We start from the raw sequence: 22944 nt of genomic DNA on the forward strand, positions 1-22944 counted from the left end.
ACACAAATAGTGTAAAGAGTGGTTTTAAATGCAGCATTTTCTATCACTTTAGTTTTTAAACTTACTTATATATAGCTCTGATGTGCAATTCTTTTGTCAAGCTGTACTGTTTACATCCTCCAAAATCACATATTTATATATAATATAGATAGTCTTATGCATATCTACATATATTTATACATACACACACATTAGTATATCTGAGAGTAACGAAATTTCTATTCTCTGTATGTCCTGTACATGTGGCAGAATTGACAAATAAAGTTGACTTTGACTTTGACTTTGACTTGATCTGTTATTTGAATTGTATGCACCAGTAAAGGTATAGCTATAATTAAACAAAATATAAGTAAAGAATCTTGCATCTTTTTAAAAGCCTAAACACTTTTTTTTTTACCATAAGATCCCCGTTCAGGTTCTTCTTGTTATGAAAACAGTACTGCTGTAACTGAAGTAAGCACTGTTTCATATTTGTTGCATCAAATTTAGAGTGGCTGCTAAAACCTTTTGTGGTGTAGCTTAGGTGTAGCTTTTAAATTCTTTCTCTAGCCTTGTGATGGGAACAAAAAACACCCATCTAAATATTTTCCCAACTATCTATTGTCCATAGGCCTAAATTGGTAAATTATTCCTCAAGGTTGTAAATCGGCTTCTGAATAAATTTTTGCAGATCCATTTTCAGATGGAAATAAAAAAAAAATAATAATAATTATGCATCGGCTCCAAGGGCCAGAACTGCAAACTTCTGTTGATATTTCTCCTCTGAAAGCATGAGAGCAAGCAGAGCATCGCACGTCAAAGCTGCCATCATGTGGATTTTAAAAGCACTACAGCTGAGCTGAACTTACATGAGTGTGTGTGCTTGCCTTACTCTTCTTGTACATTATTTACACAGTTACACTCTGGGGATCTGTCTTCCTTGTGAAAACAAATAATCCAATTTTAAAATGAAGACTCAATTCATTTCTATTTATATATCACCAAATCACAACAACTGGTCACTCAAGGTTTTTAAGTTGAAAACTGGACGTTTTCAGATTGGCTGATTGTTAGGATAATCATTAGAGTAATAATGTGGTCGTTTCAATCGGGTAAATTGTCTAGGAAATGTATTCGGTCAGTGTAATTTTACAAAAAGTGTTAGTATATTAGAGAACTGTGCCTTTCACACAATTATGCAGGTTAAAATATACAGTTCTTTAAGAAAAGCCGGAAAGTAACTGATCTGTTGGTATTAAATGTGCATTTGTTTAAATGTGAACTGGACTCATATGTGCATGAATAATGGCATATTCAGAATGCACATCTTTAATTTCTTAAAAAGGTGTGCACTGAACATTTCACAAACTGTGGCCACAAATTGGTCTTTTACAACATGCTAAAGTAACACTGAAACCAATGCAGGGAAAAGGCCTTGCCTTGTTTAGAAATGGGAACTAAAGTTGGTTTTAAGTGGGAATGGGAGTTAGCCTAAAAGCTTCAAAAAGCATCCCTTCTGACCTGAGTGCTTTATTCGAGGTAGAGTAAAGTACGGGCTGAAGAGCATTCAAACCAAGAGCTTTTAGTTCATTTGGTTTTAAGAGGCCTTTCTCCTCCAACGCTCCCACCTATTCTATCAGTATGCATGGAAATGTCCATGACCTCCACTCAAATGACTGCTCCTGTTTTCTTAGGGAATATACAATCCTCCACTCTCCGTGTGAACTTAAACCCTCTCACTCATCCAGCTCTCTCTACTTTTCCGTGACCCTTGAACTCTTCACAGCAGCAGCCGTGAAGTGACAGAATAGATGTAGAGGCATGAAAAGCCTCTTTTAAAGTAAAGCAAAAAAGAAAAAGCTAAAACATTTTGATAGCTGAGAGGTTTAGAAAAATGACTGAATTGCAAATGAAAAGGAAAAAAATAGAAGGCATGAAACTGATTAATTTTTTAATACTTATATTTTTATTATATTTGTTTTATACTCTAAAACCACAAAGTTTTGGGTGGTAAATCTGCTATCAGATTGAAATTTTGATCTAAAGGAAACAGATGCAGATGTACTGCAGCTTATCCCTTCATGGATCCAGGGATACTCCAGTTTTTGAGCTATTTATTTCAAAATCACAATGATTAACCTCCTGCCGGCAGCATATTGCACAAATCCAAAGATTGGGCACTGAAAGATTTCAATACACAAGCAAATTGGTTTTACATAAAAGCTACAGGTATTTTTACTTTTTCACAGTCTAATCAGAAAAGCGCAGATAATAACATTAGGTGAGCTGGTTCCATTTAGGTGAGCTGGGGTCAGGGTTCTGCTCATGCTGACTCACTGAAATTGCTTACTGGTATATTTGAATAAAAGCCACCATTATCCTTGTTTTGCCTGAACTTTGTCCTGACCAGTTCATTTTTTCCGAGTGATTAGACTTCTATGGCAGTTCAAGCAGCAGCTGAAATGAATTATTCTGGAATTATACTTCAAGTCATGAACCAACTCATGATACAGATGTAAATTCTCCCACCTTATCAACTAACAGGAAGGTCACTCAAGCATGCTCCGGCATCATTTCTGAGGTAGTTATAAATCAGATATTTGAATAAGTTGAACTTTGATTTTTTTTTTTTTTTTTGGTGTGATTTTGATTACAGCCCTAAAAGATGCAGATGCAATATGATCCTCAGAGATTATCTTCCATCCATCCATTTTCTTATGCTCATCCAATTCAGGGTCACAGGGGGGTTGGGTCCTATCCCAACTGTTATCAGGGAGGAGGTGGGCTACACCCTTGATGGACCGTCAGTCTGTCACAGGCCTAACACTTGAAAACAGACAACTCATTTCATAGCGTACATTCACACATTCAGTTGATGTAAAGTCAGTAATGACTCAAACATGGATGTCTTTGGACTGCGGAAGGAAGCCAGACTACCTAGAAAGAACACACACAGGCACCAGGAGAACATGAAAACACACAGAGAAGGACCTGTGCTTTCCCAGGGAACAGTGGCAACAGTGCTAACCTCTACACTGTGCTGCCCTCGGCTCATGTAGCTAAATGTTTTTCCTCCAAAACTTGATTGGTTTATGTAGATCTATACACACCAAAATCTACCTTTTCCATCCTCTGACTCAGGTCCAATTCCTGTGCCGAAGTGTCTCACATACACGCATACACACACATAGTCAGTACATGATGACTGATTCCTCCCCTGTCTTTATACAAGTTGAGCTGAAATCTCTCATCCTTCCCTTTTTGGAAAGAGATAATGACGCTCGTTTCATAGCTCAAAGAAGTCATTAATGTGTGACACAGCCTTGAATGTAGGATATCAAAGCCCTGCGGAGTGTGCCCACCCCTCTCGCCCACTAACGGGCACAACCTTGTTAAGATGGCAGAGATATGAATTAATCATCAGTCCACCCTGTAACAGGGCAGGAAATTGTTAGCAGCATCAGCTGTTGTGAGAAATGCTGCTTTTGAATTGCTCAAAAGTATAAAGCTTCTTACAAATCTGTCATCTCATTACAGAATCACTCTCAAATTTACTTCCCCAGATAAGTTAATGGACATGCTGACTCCTATGTAGTCTCATCCAATCTTTTTCATAGATGTGACGGTACAGGCAAGGCAGAAAATGGAATAAGATGAAAATTAGTAAGTCAGATATGACAGTCAAAGATTTGGCCAAATGCATGGCCATAAAAGACAGTACTATAACACTGATATAATCCCAGTAAGCCTAAACTTTGGCATTTCTATATCCTTTGTGCACTTGGTGTCCTCTGAGAAATAAAAGACTAAAGACACACATGCAGTGTCTTATGGAAACAGTAGAGTTTGCACGCACATTGCTGCTGACTGCGTAACACACCCACCAAACCTACCTCTGACACACTGGACTTTGAAGGACTTCTGCTAAAGTTTGCCCCTGTTTTCAGATTTAACATGATCCAGATGATGAGGCTTGTTAAGAAATAAAAATAAAAGCTAAAGTTAACCATAAGAGCTTTTGTGCCTGAATAAATTGTTGAATATGAATGAATAAACCATAGAGTAATTCTTAAAGCTGACATTGTAGTTGATTTAGTATGGTTTAAGTTTATTTTATGGGTCATTTATTGTCATATCTGTCTGCATATATGTTTATACCTTGTTTATATCTTGAGCTAATGTCAGTTATCTATTTGATATCTATCTACAGTTTCATTTCGGTGGGGTTTTGGCAAAGTCATTTGATGTCCTTTGTTTTTACAGAGAAGAACTCTGAATTTGTCTGGTAATAGATTGATCCCGACTGAGATATAATTTCTCCCATAACTTTTCATTTTCAGGAAACTGTTGCTACAGTTGGCTGTACTGTCACTAAACTAAGAACTTGCCTGTTACACTCAGAAGAAATTTTAAATTTTCTCAAATTTTAAGTTTCATTTTATTTATCACTGTGGGATTAATTTACAAAATAAATGTTCAGTAACTTTGTTTCCGACAAAGTATATGCAAAATTTATTAGCATCAACATACTTTCAGTTTAAAAACTCCAACTTTAGCATGCAAAGCTAAAATGCTAATCCTGCTAAACATCATTATCTGATGCTAGCTTAAAGAATCCCTTTTCCTAAGTAGATCGCAGAGCTTTTGCACAGTGTTTCTAGTGAACTGTGTCCTGAAGGACACCCTCACAGTCTTTGTTTGGAACTGCAGTAAATATTCACTCGGCTACTATAATCCTCTAGATTTTCGAGAGTGTACTGCCAGAGCTGTAAAACAGTGAGTTGATTAAAGCAATTCTGACAGTGCGAAGTCAGCAGAGTATTGCAATGATTCTGTTAAGTGGTACTCTGCGAACATTATGCCTACAGACTATGACACACATGGGCAAATATGGTGCAAGGGCTGGAAACAGAATCGAGGTGAATGACTACAGTGAGTCTGCACAGCTTGTTAACTCGGTTGCAGTGATATCACTGATATCACTTTAAAGACGTGTGATAAATTAAATGTTAACATATAATTTAGACAGATTTTACTTTTATGTTAGTAAAATTTAGACTAAAACCTGTAACCACAGTTTTGTTATCCCGTGTGTGGCCCTTCGCTTGATCAAAGTCAGCCCCGTCCTTTAGCCTACCCCAGATTATTGGAATCCAAACGGTTTTTGGAAGGAGAATAAATGTAAATCTGTGGTCACAAACATACCTATTTTAGATATCGAAATATGCAGTTTTGTTACAAAGTATATCTTGCTTTATGAGCCATATCTAGCAACAGTGTGATTCACCACGTGGACACTAACACCATGTTGCTATTGTGTGGCCTGTTTGTTTAATCCAGCTTCTGTGTCTGTCAGGAAAGTGGGCAATTTGCATGCTGCAAGTGCTCTTAATATAAAATGTTGAAGTAGGGTGGCTCATTCCCACGTTGCATCCCCACCTTTCCTCCTTCTCTCCCACTTTTGGCTGTGTGAAGTACTGGTTGGAGAGCTGTAACAGGAGTATCATTCACTGTAATGGTGGAGCGTCCTCCTCCACAGCCCTCACTTAGATCACTTAATCCACTTTAGCAGTCCAGTGCTGTGCACTGTGTGAACACAGCACGTTCACAATGGGAGGTTAGAGTGAGACGCTGACCTGTCAGTTTGCACTAAAATGCCACACTAAAACACTCGAAACCCTTGTTTCTCGCAGCTCATTTAATATGGATGTAGAGAAGGCCTGCTACACACTCCAGTCAAAATCGGGATCTTTTCTGGTAAAATATATTTTTTGGGCACACAGTATACTTTAAAATGAACATAGATGGTTGTGTCCTAGGAATACTTTGAAATCAGTGAATATGTGGGATTTCTAAGCAACAGTGGACACACTGGATACTTTATTTGACCAGTTTATTCAATTAAATTCTATCAGTTCGGTGCAAAGAGGATTCTGAAGCAGGTTTCAAAATGTAAAGATGGGAATATATGGAAGGTTGTTTTAGTAGATTTAATGTTAAATCAGTTAAACAAAAGGCAATCTGCAAACTGCAGCTTAGATTTTCAGTTTAAAATGAGACACAAGTGATTGACCTGCATGTCATAAAAACAATCCCATGTAATCTACTCAACAAAACTGACAATTTGAGTGCACTTTCTTTGGGTATATCCCACATCGCGTCAGTTAACCTTTCTCAGTGCATTACACAACTAATTCTTTTAAAAGATATATCTATGGTGTACCTTGCCTGTTGCCCAGTAACAGCTGGGACAGGCTCAAACCACAACCCTGAATTGGATAAATGGAAGGAAATAGATTTATGGACAAAAATTATGTCTACATTGGACATTTGCAATTTTAAATGAAGAAACCCCAAAACTATTTTAATGACTGTCCTCCAGTCTCAGTCCATCCATCAGAACAATTTAGAGAACCAAAAGTAATACACAGGATGTTCACTCATCTGGAATTCCCTGACTGTTTATTGTTCACCAGAAAAAAACAGTACAATAGTGCAGACCAGTATTTCTTGATTGACATTCCAGGTTAGGGTTAGTAATTTAACTCAAATAGTTATCCCAGCATTGCATATGTATAGACAAGCGGTGGCTGGGTTTCACATTTGCACTGAATAGTTACAGTTAGGGGTGAGGAATACTAATGCCCATTAGTATTAACAAGTATAACTAATTACAACATTTTCTTATTGTAGGTTGCTTTATCTAAAAAAATATTTTTAGACTGAGTGCAATACAAAAGTGCAAGGTGCCACCAACACAGGTATTGTAGGGAAAATCTACTTATTGTTATATTTCACATAGTCCCTAATACGTTAAATATAGCAGCTCCATAGACATTCACCTAACAAGTGAAAGATCCCTTGCTTGATTGGCAGAAGAAACCCAAATCTCTCAGATCCTTGTCACTAATACGTTTGCTGCAATATGTAGCAATAAATCTTACACTTTCTCTGATGCTTTTCCAGTGCAACTACAATGTGTTTTTTTGGGGGGAATTTAATTGCAATTAACTATGTTATCTGGTAATAAAATAGAACCTAAACGATACACAAGTCCTACAGACTTCTAGCTTAAACAGTAAAAGACGCTCAGACAAAACAGTCCACACAGTAATTTAATAAATTCAAGCACAGACTAGAAAAAAGAGAGCAAAGGCATTTTGTATCGAATGAAAAAAGCTCAACTAGTAACAGGAAGTTTCTGCTGTAAGCTCGAATAATTACATGTTTACAGTAAAGTTATAGCCAGTCAAGCTAAATGCTCTACACATCATTACTGTTTAACAACATTTCTGTGCCAGATCTTGTTAGCCTTCTAACATGTAGCAGTCAGATAAGATGAGTAACATTTAGATTTGACTCTTGACATGACAGCGACTACAACCAAAGAGCATTTCCTTTTTTTTCCTTTTTAATGTTTTATCTAGATGAAGACTGAAGATAGTACAAGGAGGTGACACCAGATTTTATTCATTCAAGAGCAGAAAGCGCAAAAGAGCACTCAAGACAGCAAAGTGAATGAATCGTCATTTTGATCAGAAAGCATAGCTGAATTTAGCAAACAGGAATGTGAAAAAACATATTTATAACCACCTTCGAAATGTACAGTGTCTGTGTAAAAAAACAAACAAAAAACAGCCATAACAGTAAATTATTTTCAATACAGTCTCTCCTGTATGAAATCCAGTCAGCTCAACATACCATACTGTAAAATGTCTTTTTGTATTCAGATCAGTGCATTTATTACAAGGCTTTCTTTCAATCTGCCACATAGCCAACATGCTTCTATATAATGTATTTAATTTAAACTTTTCTTTTCCTAAAACAATCTGCCGATATATCAGTACATCCCTAATCAAGACCTTATTAAAATAAGATAGGTAGGTAGATCTCAGGCAGGTTAACACTAAGCATGAGTGCTTTATCAATTTTCAAAGTAAAGCAGTCATTTACAGTAGTTAAAAAAATGTGGTCACATTTCTTTTTTTCCCCCCTCCCATTTCATGAAATGAGAGCAAAAAGCGTAAACAATGAGTTACAGAAATACATTGCTGGCAACATGTCATTTACCTCAAAAGGAAATAGATGAATTCAGCAATAGTACAGGATGGATCTGAGTAATATAAGAACAGTTTCATTCATAGTCTTCAAATTCATTCTGACAGGCACTACTAGTACATCCACAAAGCAAGTCTATATCAGTCTTTCTTGTTGCCAAATTACTCCAAAGTACTAAAAATCTCATATCAAACTAAACTAACCTAACAAAAGTTACTGGCAGTAGCTAAACCAAGAGATTGGGTTTAGGCACTCAATTTAAAATTATTACTGTTTAACATATGCCTCCTGATAGTTCAGTTTAGTAAGAAAGTTTAAAATGCCTGTTTAGGATAAGCTGGCATCCATCCTGATTGGATGATTATAGGTTAGAATCTTGGTGACATAAATCTGTGCTAGTAACTTATTGTGTTGTGTTTACATTCCTGTAGATTAATGTGATGTGGGACTGATGTTATAACTATGTAATAACACAAATGAATTACAAGCAACAAACAAGTTTTTAAAGCTTAAAAACAGCAACAAATATCAAAGAATAAACACTTTTTAACTCCAATAGTTATTTTTTCTGGTTAACTCCACTGGTCAATAGTGTGTTCCAAGTGTTTGAAATAAAGTTTGGTTCTGGAAATTTGTGATCATTTCAGCAGTACTGTTGATAAATGATCCTTGTAATTAAAAAGGATCCTTAAATGTTCCAAGACACTCAAAAACACTTCCAACAGAGGAGACACATTTCAGTTCTGCGTTTGTAACTGAACGCAGCAGGACAAAAGGAGGGCAGAAGTATAGCGTAAAGGCACTGTGTTATTTTTACAAGCCAACAGACGTAAATCCAAGACAAATCAAGACCACATCGCTGACCACTTGTTTTTCCCAAAGGTTTTAACAGAAAATCCAGGCTGGAGTGACTGACCTCCAAACACCAATAAATCTGTTTTACTGAAATCTATCAGTAGGAAGCCAGCGAGCATCCAGAGAAGTCCGAGCTAAGGGACAGAGACAGTGCAAAAGTCAGTCAGTAGAGAGGGCATTGAGGGCAATTCTGTTAGTTTGTTCAGTGCCCACAGAGTCGAAAATACAGAAATAAATACAACACACACACACCCGCGCACACACAAACAGCTCTTACTTCACTCAGAAGCTGAACTACAAGAACAAATTCAGGAACACAGGTAGAAAATGATGCTGTAGGTAAACAAACAACGGTATTTAAAGGAACAGTTCTTCTTTTTCTTTTTTTTTGGCAAAGATTTTGATCAGAGCTGTGATTTCCCAAAGCGTTTGTGGCTGCCTCCTTGTGGCCTTCAAAGGTATTTCAATTGGGTCTTGAAAGGGCTTGCCTGCCCTAAACCAAACGCCCCCAAACAGTATTTATGATCATATTTTATGTTTATATATTTACATTTTAAAACATAACCAGAACTCATATATATACTCATAAAGTCAAGCTGATGAATTAAGTTACTGGCTTATTCTACCTATGTTTTGTGTATTTTCTAACTTATCGTTGTTGGGAAAATGTGTTGATGAGAGCTGTGATTATTGTTTTTGGCTGGTCGCACAAAATTTTAAGATTTCAAATCGTTTGGCAACATTTTTAAGTTTGGGAATGAATGGATTAGAAGATCAGCACTACACTCTGTTAGTCTAGGAACCCTTTCATTTATCACCTGATGGAACAATAGCCAACAGTTTGGACCATCCAGTATAGCCATTAATTACAAATGAAGCTAATAAATACAATGAAAACAAAAACCATGATCATTATCTCATTAGACTACAGTTAGTAGTTTCTAGATTGTATTTAATAGGATACTTTTATGTATATGCAACCAGTGTCTCCTCAGAGTAATAGATCAATTCTAACTACACATGGTAACCGGAAAGCTTGTGGTACCTGAAATATCATCCCTTGTCTCCAAATTTTGCATATTCATATGCAGTGTTCCTTTATCAGATATTTTTAGGTGTAAATCCTTGTTGCCTGAAAATCTCACAGCAATGACCAGATATCTTGTAGTAGGCATAGTTGAGTATCCATACTAATCTGAGCCAGGCTTAAGTCCTCCTGGCTGCATCTAGCATTCAGAAAGTCTTATTGATCTTATCTCTAAAAAAAAAACTGAATATATGAACATGTTTAATAAGAAACTATTCTAAACTAATTCTTGATGGACAATACTATTTTAAGCGGGTCTGACACAACCTTTTTAGATAGATTGTTATGAAATTTGTTGATGTTTTTCACAGGTGGAAGCTTTTTCTTACTGTTATTTAAAATAAAAAGAAAAAGGTGTATATATTCATAGCCCAAAGAAGGAAAAATCAGTGTGTTGAAATAACACACTGTACATGAATTCAAGCCATAACTAACCAATTAAAGATGAATATACTGTCTCACATTTCGATACCATTTAAAAAACGGAGCCTCTGATATATTTGCTTGAAAAACCCATTCACATGTGCGCAAGTGCTATATTTTTGTGTGTCCTGCACCCTTTGGATGAATGTGCCATCGTCACAATTAAGGCGACACATCTGCAGGATGCAGTTAAGCACAGAAATAATGAGGGGATGTCAAAATGGGAAGAAAGCTCAGCTGCAGACTCAAAACACATGGCAATATAAATGGCAAAAAAGTAACCAAATTGTTGCCCCTTTATTTACACCATCAGCATTAGTTGTGTGCAGGTTGGCTGTTGATATTCCAGAGTAGCCCAGAAGCACTATGGCTCTGATCTGCCACCTAGTTTGCATACATTTTAGCCTCCATGTATGTATAAAGTACACAGGCAGATTAGTATGTATGTGAACAGTCATGCTTGTTTTACAGTCTACACACTGAAAAAAGAAAAATGATATAAGAGGCTTAAGTGAAAGGTAACATAAAGGAATGTTAACAGCCCAACAGCATTCACTCATCCTCACAATAACACAAAGTCACTTAAAAGGAAAAAAAAAAGATCTGTGCTTGGGTCCGCTTGTTGGTTTTGATCCTCGACTAGCCAGAAGGTCAGGAAGTCATGGTCCAAGAAAATGTTTGGTTTGTTCCTTTTAGGTTTATCCTATACACATAAAAAAATGTACACAGATGAAGGAGACCTCACGGTTGGATGGAAGGATGGCCTTCTTGTTTAACAAGCACAGCTATTAGTAGATGACCTCATAGACAGTTGCCTTCTTATCTCCTGATCCCGTCACAATGTACTTATCATCAATGGAGATGTCACAGCTCAGCACAGAGGATGATTCTTTTGACTGTCGGGGGAATAAAAGATGCAAGAAAATGTATAAAAAGGGTGAGAAAGATGAAGGCTACGCAGACACACGACTTTCTTGTTATTGTAAAGACACAGAAGGTTGTTGAATTCACAATAGCTGCAAAAGTTCAGTCATACAGACTGTTGTATTTTCATTAGGAAAGTAATTTCATCCAAGGAATACCCAAGAATTACTTGTTAAGAGTTCTTATTTTTCTTTATTAAAAATAAGAAATAACACCCCCACTTGCGTGTTTTTTGTTTTTAATCTAGTAATTCATTCAGTCCAGTTTATTCATTCCCATAATTGATTCTCACCTGCTTCACTTTCCCACCTGCTGCATCACCTGTTCCTCTCATATGTTTTCATTCATCTAATCAGCCCCATCAGCAGGCTACTCCCAGTCTCACATTACCTAGCGCTTTAGCTCTTTGGTGTTCTGCTGCTCAATTCCGTTTTGCACCAGATTAGTCCCAATGTATGTCTTTTTTTTTAGAAATAACGGTAAGTGCCCAGGATTCTGCATCAGCTGCTCCTTGTGCTTGTTTTTTTATAACCTTGAATCTCCTTGTGTGACTAAAGCTCATCTTTTGCTTTTTACCATCTGTCTTTTGTGTCATACTCTTGGGTCCTCTATATAGAACCCTGATAGCTAAACTTTACAATCAGTGAGCAAAAGCGGTGTTTGATATCTCTACCTGGGTTATTTCTCTAAAATCCATAACTCTTGGCTATTACGCTGTGCTGCACTTGGCCTCTCAGTTGCCTTTCATCCATGGTTGTGTTCTTGCCCACTTACCTGGAATATGCTGGCTCCATATGGGGTTCTCCATGCATTTAGCAGATTGTCTTTTCCTGTACTTACAAACCACTTCCCTGCAGAGGATCGACAACTGCATTAGTCTACGGCAACGAAAAACGCTTTAAATCTTTAAAAGCCAAAGTAAATTATTTAAGTGAAGGTTAATTTGCTCGCTCAGGTGCTAAACCATTATCTCATCGTTAACATCTCAAGACCTGGCACATATATTCATTTCATGTTGCAAAATACTGGTGACAACAGAATCATCTCAATAAAGTTGTTTATGCTTACCACAGTGCGCAAATCTGAGTGACAGCACACAGCTTTCATGCAGGTGGAGCTGGTATTTGTCAGGTTTGGTGACATGCAACACCTCCACATTACTGTTCTCCATCCCAACTGCCAGCCACTCTCCCGTTGGACAGTATCCCAGTGAGAAGATCTGCAGCCAACACCAACATACCCATTTTAATGACAGCTATGTCTCCCTATATTCTGTGTAAATAATACTCAGTATATCTCTTATATTAGGGTAAGGTATGCATCTGTCTATTGGAGGTGGGCACAGATAGATGTTCCAAAAATATGTCATAGTCCTATACCTCAACCTTTTACATTACAAAGAGGTAGATGAATAGTTAAGTCCTCATTGTTTTTTAAAAATCCCTTTTTTACACCATGGAAGAGCAAAATGCATGCACAGGATACAACTGATAGCTGTAAAAACTGGTAAACCATTACTTCTTTTCTCTGTCAAATTGTTCCAGATTTGCTCAAGCTGTAGCAGGGGGGAGTGGGGCTAGACCTGACATTACTGGAAAGCCTAAGAACTCTATCAGCCATGACTGTCCTCTCTGAGCTCTCTTTACTGCACACTCACCTCCTCATGTGCACACTGAAATGGCTCTATTCAGGAAAATTGCAGTAATGGTCTATTATTGCTGCTTTTCTACTCACAAGGGGGAAAAAACTAAATTCTACCTGCACATATTATTAGTGTTAAAAGTATTTGAGGACAGGGCTCAGCCGGGCTTTTAGTGTGGGTTAAATGTTCTGAACTGAGCTTGTAAATGACTGCAATAAATCAAAACCCGAGACAGTAATCACACAAACTGCAAATGGCAGTGACTTGTCCTGGGGTGCACAATTTTCATCTGTGACATTTTACCACCAAATAATAATAGACGTCCGTGCAAAACCCAAATTTCTGAACCCTGAACACACACCTGAAAGCTGCCGGAGGAGTGGAACAAATTCCACACTGCTTCATTATGATCGCTCCCAATAGTCACGTGATGCAGTACGTGTATAAATGTGTACCTGAGAGGTGAAGTCGTGCTGTTGCAGCTGGCGTCCCTCTCTCAGGTCCCAGGACCGGACAGTGTTATCCAGACCTCCGGTCCAAAGCTTGGTCCCATCATTAGAAATGTCTATGCAGCTGGCTCCATCTGTGTGGCCCTGGAACTGCCTGCAGAGAAACAGACAAACCCATAACTAACAATACTGTTTTTCTTTCAAGTTGGCTTGACATCAACCAGATCAGCATCTTGACTAAACTAATGGGTAGCCAACATGTGATGCTGTTTTGGTTTAATAGCAGGTTCTTTTTTTTTCCTCTTTTTTTTTTCTTTCAGCATAATTCAATAACCTTAAATTACATTCCCCAGTTCTTTACCTAACCAGAGTCTGGTTGTTAAGATCCCAGACGGCAATGTTTCCATCAGAGCAGCAGGAAAAGCAGACTTTGGAATCCGGGCTGATGGCCAGAGCATAACATGCAGGTGCAGACGAAGTTAATTCCGCTTTGATCCGAGGAGTCGGTGTAGCCAAATCCCAGATTGATAAAGTACTCGCTTCTCCCCCAACGATAAGAGTTCGTCCATCAGGAAGTAGCCGACAGGATCGAATATAGTTATCCCTGTTCTGATGTGCCAAAAAAGAACTGTCATTGAAATGTATACATGCAAGCAACTAGTGGCTGTAAAAGTGGTATTCTAAAAGTATGTTACATGAGGACCAATGTGTTGAACTCACAAGGCAGTCCAGCTGGGAAACAGGGGTCTTGTTGCCCGGGTGACTGATATCCCACACCTTGACACAGCCCTTGCCGCCGGTATAAACGTGACGTGTAGGGTTACTGATGGTAACGGCACACACCACCTCCCCGTGGGTGAGAGTATTGATCTGTCTAGCATGGCGCGGGATACCAGGGCCGATCAGTGCATCCGGAGGAAAAGGCACAGGCTGCATTTGTCCGTCAGCGCTCACATGAAAGGAATAAGCTCTGAAGCAAAATAAAAGGGTCGTGTGAGGTGATAAAGGGTGATGAGAGAAAAGTAAGAAAACATAAGCAGAGGGGAATATATGTGTGTTTCTGTGAACTTTCTCAGTATGATTATGCCATTTAAGAAAGACTAAAAAAGACTTACGGTTTTCCACCAGGAATGCCCGACAGGTTAGGAGGAAGTCCAGGAACACGTATGTGGTGGTGAGGATCAAATCCTACCTAAAGAACACAAGAGTGAGACGTTTTTAAAATATACAAAAATGCTTAAACAAATAGAAGACTCGAATGAAGTCAGGTGTGCAGGGCAGGAAGGCATTTATAGTGACGTGACAGGAAAGGAAGTGTGTTTTTACATCCAGCGACCTCATTTATAAAATTAACAAACGATCAGTTTTAATCCCAGCTATGACTCAAGCAGAAACCAAGCGCAAGTAGGTGTTTTTAAAAAACACTGATGTGGAAATTATTTTCTCTCTCAGAAAAGTCTAGACTTAACCTAAGTGATTTTCCCACTGTTTATGTTGGGTCATTACAGATACCCAGTAGGAATTAATTGCCAGACATCAAGGTGTTTTGAATTAACAGGAGGATTAAAATTAATTAAGAGAAGGACTTTTTTTATAAATAGCATGTCAAATTAGAAACAAGTGCCCTCGCCTGTTCTTGCATTATTGGAAAATCCTGGTAAGTGTGCTCTAGAGGCAGGAGATTTTTCAATGGCTGCGATTACTTTTTTTTTGTGAATCATGATATGTGGTTATAATAACGTCAGAAACAGTTCAGTCTTTATGCTCTACCTTGTCCACACTCCTTAGCTGCAGGTTTTGCTTTGCTCATCAACTCATTAGTTGAGTAAATACCACATGTTGCCCTGCTTCAACCTCCTCAACCATCGCCATGAACAGTTTTCATTTCTTTTTTTGCACAATATTTTTAAGCATTTTCCTACTAATTGAACATAAGCATACCATTGGGATTAATCTTAAAACTAATTAAAAGTTGAAATACTAAATGCATTTTTTTTTAATGAAGTTGTACTCCTAAATTACCTTGAAGTAAATTTCCAATCAAAATTTTTGGTACAAGATACATGCCAGCATTTCAAAGCAGATTTAAGCAACAGTCAACTGAAAAATAATAATAAAATCCTGGTGAGACCACCATTTTTAGCTTTTATTCTAATTCAGTTTAGTTTTTAATCTCTCAAAAACGCTTGCATAGTTTCAGTGGGGATGGTAGTTAACGGTACTCTGTTTACCTGCTACCTGGTGAAAGATTGTCATCACACAGAGAATATTTGTTCATACATGGTTACCATTTTAGGACAGTTTCTCATTTCACACCTGACATAAACGGTTGAAAATACAGTCGTAAAAACGCACCTAAATAGAATAACTTGCAAAAAATTGACTAATTATTAGAATCCCCAAAAATCACAATATTAGTTGTTTTCCACTAAATCATTTTTGTCTTTAAAGTACATTTTTAACACTGACAGAATAGGTAGCTAATGTTTACGTCTGCTGTCTGCATGCATCTGTGAGTGTTCAGGTACCACTTGTGTGCGTCCGTAGGCTGCCACAGCGGCCGCGGCCACTGCACTCATCTGTGGGGAAATGTTATGCAAGCCAGTGTAGGCTGCTCCTGTTCCACTCAGCTCTCCATTCATACCAGGGTGAGGAACCATTCCGAATGGGCCAGGGTACGAGCAGGGCACTGCCAGGGGTGTGCGAAGACCAGGAGCTACAAAACAAGACAGCCAGATTGTGACGCAAACATCTATCTTTTTCAACTGTGGTGTACAAAGGTTATTTTTTTGCTTTAAAGCAAAGGTTTAGTCTTAAATACAGAGTTTTTTGTTAAGCTAGTCTATGGTAATAGGCTTTTTTTTAAGTTTTCAAAAACATATACTTATGTATTTGCACTGAGTCATATCTGACAGATGCAGGCAGAGATGTTTTATGTTATGCTTGCAACACTTACTCAGTGCCTCAACTCCTGATGATTTACTGGGTGCAGACCTCAGGCCTGTGGTGGAGGCACTGCTGGGTGTGGGGGCTTCAGAGCGGGATGTGGGAGTGCTGGACTTGGACACGGGAGTTGTTGACTTCTCATTCTACCAGAAAAATTAAAAAAGAAAGATTTCTACATACAGAAGGGTTTCAGAGGTGAAAGACATGGAAATAAATCTTTATGCTTTTTTTTCCAAATATAATAACAGTGCAGGAGCATTCATGCGTCAGTTTATTCTAAGACTCATTAAATTGATATTCTATAAAAATGTCGAATAGTGTCCTTTATCTCTTGGATTTTATCTTACATCTTTCATGTGGTTTACAGTTTGCCAGATTTACTATTTGATCATTTTTACAGAAGCAAATAAGCATTGTTTAACCCTTTATTTAGAGGGTTTCTTGAAAGAAATTAAATGAAAAGGAGGCTACACAAATGACTCACCATATTAATATCTTTAGACTTGGAGGAAGGTGTGCTGCTGGAAGAAGCAATTGAGGAAGGGCTCAGTGGTGGGTCTTTCTTCAACAGGCGACTTTTGTCCAACCCATTCTCCCGAGGAGAGTGTGCAGGACTTCCTCGGGGAGACACTGGATCCTGTAAGCATTAAACCGAAACAATTCACATTTTCTCAACAGGTAACACGCAGGATGGTAGACTGGTAGTGTGCAGGTAATATTTTGTACCTCGTTGGAGACGTCGACAACCAAGTTGTCATCACTCTTTTCTCCATCACTTTCCTGGGTCAAACACAAACAAGGACCATACAAAGGTAAATAAAATAGACCTCCCAGAATGTAGATTTGAGAATAGGCAACAAGAAAATTATTCTTTGTTGAAAAGTGTGTGTGCTCATGTCTGTGTCCACTTTTTTTTTTACATTTATTTAAATGTTTTTATTATATGAACACAAATCAGAATCAGTTTATTGAACTCAACACCTAATAACAAATTCATGTACAAGCAAGTAGTTCCCTCATTGTGAGAGAAGACCATAAAATAGTGTAATAATATATTTTAGCAGAAGAAGTCTGAGGCCACACCCCACATGTGTTATATTTGCTGATGGGCATCATTAGGTACACATTGCTAATACTGGGTTGGACTCTTCTGCCTTCAGAACTGATGTAATGGTTCATGAAATAGACTCAAAAAGGTGCTAAAAATATTCCTCAGAGATTTGGGTCAATGTTGACATGATAGCAACAAACAGTTGTTAGCTGTACGTCCATGATGTGAATCTCCACCACGTCAAATGGCCATTTGATTACAGTGAACTCACTGTCATGAAGAAAACACTTTGATCTGAGCTTTGTGGCATGGTATATTACCCTACTGGAAGCAGCGAGAGGATGGGTACACTCTAGTCATAAATGGATAGACACGGTCAACAACAATACCAAGGTAAGCTGTTTAACCCATTAAAACCAATGGGGGCATCAAACTTTTAGATCAAACTACCGTAACTCTTGAACCAATCAGAAAATTCCAGTGGTTGCTGAAAGCAGCAACTCTGTGCTTTACAGTAATCCCATGCGGGGCGCCACAAATAACACAGAAAACAGGAAAAACAAAGCAATAAAATGAACCCAAATCCCTGATAAGATGTCTGTTTTCTGTAGAGCACCATCAAACCACTCACTCTGTCTCGTTTCAACCAAACTTCAATGGTGCTGCGACGCGTGGGATTACCGTAATGACCCTAATATCACTGAAAAGCGCATAGTCCTTGCTTTTAGAAAGCAACTGTTACCTGTCTAACACCAGTGACAGGTTAGGCTTTAGAGGGTTAAACAATGCCTATTTGCTACTGAGGGGCAGAGTTTGCCAAGAAAATATTAACCACATACCATTACACTAACAGCAGCCTGAACCATTAATACAAGGTGGAATGGGTCAATGCTTTCACATCATTGGTGCCATATTCTGACCCTGCCATTCAAATGTTGCGACTCATAAGACAAGCAAACATGCCCGGTTTAGACTTCAGCGGGTCATCTTGACCATGTCTGCATGTTACTGGCTTGTAATTGGTCAGATCAGATATTTGAATTAACATGCAGCTGAGCAGTTGTACCTAACAAAGCGGCTAAAGGTGGCATTTGTGGGGTGGTAAGGTTTGAAACAGGTATGGTTGGTATATAACATGATGTGAGTGAGGGGTGTTCCATGTGTACAGCATGTGACTTGCCTGCCTGAACTAGCTCACAGGCTACACGCCATTTGTTAAATATACTGGTCAAAATGGATTCACTAGAAGCATCCCAGTGGGTCATCTGACTGAGTTACAGGCCATAAACTGCATCATCCTTGGTTCAAAGACCTTTGGTGCGCCATGTTTCTACAAGTCTCTAGCATCTCTCCTAATTTCATCTCTGAAATAAAGAACAAATAATCTCAGTTTACTTCATTTAGACAAAAAAGTGTAGTTACTGTAGATATGACAGTACAGGGCCATGTAATCACAAGAGAACTGAATAATTGAGCTCTCCCTGTCCCTAATCCTTTCTAATGAGCTTGATAATAAATCTTCTCCGCAGCTCAAAAACTATTCATTTTAGCATATTCACTCACATAGCGTGTGGAGGTCAGCTCCTTATCATCTGTCTTCTGTTTTTTGCTGTCAGAGGAATAATCGCTTGAACTTCGATGCTTCTCTCCAGTTCGAAAATTGGCTGATGGAGAGACAGATGAGCTCTGGAAGAAAAAAACAACCATTTACTTAACTGAAGCTGATTAAAACTGATCTTTTTTGTTTGTAAAGTACATAAACCCTGCACTGGAAAATCATAATAAAATCAGAAATCAGGCAGAATCAGATAAGAACAGGCCCGTTTTCTAGCTCAAACATGTGTGGAAAATAGCTATTAGAGCAACGGTTTTTGCTATAGAAAATCATTCATTTCCATTGACATTGAATTCCAGAAACACATATAACTCAAACTTGTGCTAATAGCAACAAAACACACTTCCGGACAGAAGGAAAATTAATATAAAATTACATTTGTTTGTATTCAACAAAAACATACATTTAAAGATTAGGTTACATTTTCTGGGATGTGAAACCCAAACCAAATGGACACAGAAAGAATCATCCAAGCTCCACTGAAGAAGATGTGATTATCAAAGGCAAAAAAAGTTGAGATAAATTACTAATCTTACCCAGGACAGACTGATAGGAAATATGTACGCTGCAGCTTTTACCGCTAGAAGAAACTTGGAATGTGTTGAGAGCCATGCGGTCAGTCAACAATCTGAGCAAAAAGACAAAGCTGAGCGGTGCAGACACAACGTACGCCACGGCTAGATTTCTGTATCGCTTTTAAAATATCCCCTGGCTGTCAAAACAATTTCCTTTTTACTGTATCACACAATACAAAAGCAGCACTGCAGCCTTGACAGTTTGACTACAACATCGCAGCTTTACGGGGAGGGCTTGGCTGACGTCTCTCTTTCTTAATCAAATATGGCATCCTTTAAATACCATTACTGAAGGATTAATCTTCTTTGAGAAGTAACGATCAAAATAAGGTCAGTTAAACATTTCCCCTCCAGCGCTGCCTGCCTCTGCTGATATCTCTCTCTCTCTCTCTCTCTCTCTCTCTCACTCACTCATTGGGAGGTCCTTCTTACCCAGCAGACGATGGACAGAGAAGAAAAATAAAGCAGGACCTTTAGCTCGACCTTTCCACTAACTCACGCTTGTAACCTTTCCGCTGCCCTTTGCCGTGCTGCAAGTGTTGATGACAAAGATTCTGTGGGGGAGGAGTGAGGGGTTGACTGTGTGTGTGTGTGTGTCTGTGTGCGTGAGTGTGCTGCTCAGGCAGCACTTGTACCTGTTTACATTTTAGTACTCCATATGTGCAAACAGTGTTAAGGAGTCAGTGTGTGTACAGGTGTGTGTCTCGTCTTGAGTGAGACGAGGCAAACTGAGCCCCTGACTCTGTGTCGCTCTATTTCCAGACTGATTAGATTAATTAGCCTGCAAATTAGCTCTTTCAAAAACATCAAAGCAAATTAATTCTGCCGCAGAGACAAATGAAGGCGCTGCCGACAGCACGAGCATTATGAACGTGAGGACCTCTGAGGTGTGGTTGAGTGAGAGTATTCATTTTCATTCACATCATAATTATATTTGCCTCCCATTTCAAATTGATTCTGCAGGTCCTGATAATGATATCTGCAACCTCGAGTGTTTTGTATTTTTCAGCTTTACAAACAGTCTCGCTCCCTAGTGTCTCTCGGGTAATTAGGAGCACGGACGTCCAGGATGAGGTTACTATGCCGTTGTTAGGCATTGTAAATTTATGTTCAGCGTGGATGTTTGGGGTGCATCTCAGGGTTATAAAAATAGAGTTCAAATCCAGTTCAAATGCAGTCTGACACTGAGAAGTTGCTGCACCCAAGTCTGACACCTTTTCCAAAAAATCTAACTTTGTCTGTCTTCCGCTTCTAGTCTTCCACTGGGAGCAACAGGTCAATTTTGAGGGGTTTCTGGTGTAGCCAGTGGACACACAAGACTTTAGGTACAGTAAAGGCAATAAAAAGACTAAGCTTTTTCAAGATTGCATTTGAGCAAATGTATTTTTTCTTTTGCTCTCCACAGAGACTGTTTAACTAGATGCAACCAAATCCTGCTCAGGATTAGAGCTACAAGCAGACGACCAGATGGAAGCCAGAAAGGTTCCAGGTGCCAAAAATCATACATTTTACTTACAAACTGCATATTTATAAGAAGATATGTTTTTATAGAGATTACACACAGAGCCACTTGTTCAATCAAATTATTGCCAAACTTTATCACAGAAAATACTAAATAGTATGCTATCTGAAAATCCTGTGTCATTAACATGCACAAAAACACAGAACTTCCCCATGTGCAGCATGAAAAATGTGTGTAAATGTGTAAATCCTCTCATATTGTTCTCCAAAGAAACAGCTTCTTTGTTCAGAGACATTTTAGTGATAATCACATTGCCCAAGTAAGTCCAATTTATCTAGATCTAAGGGTAGATTTACCTCACAGAGTGTCCATATTTATGCTATAAATTCAAAACCAGCCTTTCAGTTTTAAACTATTTAAACTACGAGGAACGTTCTTGTTCTCTGAAGTCATCAGCAAATTTGCACAGATCGAAGAATTGCGAATTTATAAACGAATATGTTTTTTTCTATGCTGGACCACAGGGGGCTCTGCACAAATGATTTCTGTAAAAACCCCCAAATAGTTCTCTCACTCTGCTCAGCTCAATTTGTCACTTATTATTCTGCAGCCAACACAGCATGGCAAGCCAGACTGCACATTGTATGCAGAGCTTTTAAAGAGCATCCCGGCATAAACAAAGACAAGCAGACTGCATCTGTACAGCTTGTTTACCAGCGACAAAATTCAACACAAAAAGCATAGAAAGAGAAGACCACTGTAGCGATCGCACAAACTACAAGCTGCACTGCATTTATACTTCAACAGGTGATTAACTGTAAAGGTCAGTCTAAACTTGAAAGCGACCTCATTAGAAATGTATTCCTCCTGTTTCTTTTAAAAAGAAGACAAAAACAATCCCGCAGACAGACAAAGATGGTTACAATGTTACTATGTGATTCTACGCGTCTAATTTGACTTAAGGTGATTAAAAAAAAGAAAACCTGTTTGTGAGAATTGGCATTTCAGAAATGACTTTAAAAAAAGCCACAAACACTAAAAACACAGAATTAAAATCAAATTGTCATTGACCACTGATCCAGCAATTAATGTGTACTCATAATCAGGTCTGTGAAGTTGTAGTCCTTGAACACACCATAAAGTAACTGCATAACTGACTGCCTGTACTGGCGTCTATACACACATAAGCACACACACAAGTAGCGTTTACATTCACGTAGCTTTATCAGTGTGTGAGGTGCTAACGCCAAGGACATTAAGGCACAGATGTTCATGCAATTCACACACACTGTACTCTGTGGACTGTTGCCAAGGCAACTGCAGACCACTGACAAGGGGCTTATTGGTTTCATGAAGTGACTGTTGGCCGCCATGTCAAAGAGCAGCTCTGCATGTGTGTGTGTGTGTGTGTGTGTGTTCTCACAGGGCACTAATGAAAGGCATCCATCATTCTGGCCTCTCTCTATCTTTATCAAAGCGTTCTTGTGACCTCACACTCACACACACACACTGCTAATCTCTCCCATCATGGTGCCTACACCTCTGAGCGTATGTGCATGTGCATCCAGGTGTGTTTGAACATGTGTGTGTGTGTGGAGGAGGAGAAAACTACATGGGGGGCAAGAGATAACAAACATACCTCCAGTTAGAGCATTCCTCCTGTTTCCACCTACTCCAAAACACCAAAGAACACACACACACACACATGCACAGGCTTCTAAACTCATGCATGTTTGTGTAAAAGTGTGTGCGCTCAGGCTGCTGGTATAAAGAAATGCTAATCTGCTCATTGAGTATTCAACAAACCAAATGTTTGCCTTGGGAAAAACGCTGCGCTTAAGGGACTAATTACTACAAGCGCTGGATAGAACAGTGATC

At 38.6% G+C, this 22944-nt stretch overlaps 1 protein-coding gene across 9 annotated transcripts in view; it reads right to left on the reverse strand.

Moving 5' to 3' along the window:
• Positions 1–7081: 7081 nt before the first annotated feature.
• The window catches only part of LOC309718748 (transducin-like enhancer protein 4), a 73906-nt gene continuing 58043 nt past the window's right edge, over positions 7082–22944 (reverse strand). For 6 of the 9 annotated variants that reach the window (XM_082554279.1, XM_082554276.1, XM_082554272.1 and 3 more), the window contains 13 exons: positions 18978–19100; positions 17090–17143; positions 16848–17000; positions 16374–16506; positions 15946–16133; positions 14533–14609; positions 14138–14387; positions 13779–14026; positions 13424–13571; positions 12395–12545; positions 12101–12177; positions 11203–11298; positions 7082–11105 (listed from right to left, as the gene is read on the reverse strand). In XM_082554279.1, the coding sequence (XP_082410405.1) occupies positions 10965–11105; positions 11203–11298; positions 12101–12177; positions 12395–12545; positions 13424–13571; positions 13779–14026; positions 14138–14387; positions 14533–14609; positions 15946–16133; positions 16374–16506; positions 16848–17000; positions 17090–17143; positions 18978–19100 (1839 nt within the window). In that variant the 3' untranslated portion in view covers positions 7082–10964. Of the gene's footprint in view, positions 11299–12100; positions 12178–12394; positions 12546–13423; positions 13572–13778; positions 14027–14137; positions 14388–14532; positions 14610–15945; positions 16134–16373; positions 16507–16847; positions 17001–17089; positions 17144–18977; positions 19101–22944 lie in introns of all 9 variants that reach the window. The other 3 variants (XM_082554278.1, XM_082554280.1, XM_082554277.1) reach the window with 1 other exon arrangement.

This window comes from Aulonocara stuartgranti (genome assembly GCF_965226115.1).
Source record: "Aulonocara stuartgranti genome assembly, chromosome: 12".
Lineage (NCBI taxonomy): Eukaryota > Metazoa > Chordata > Actinopteri > Cichliformes > Cichlidae > Aulonocara > Aulonocara stuartgranti.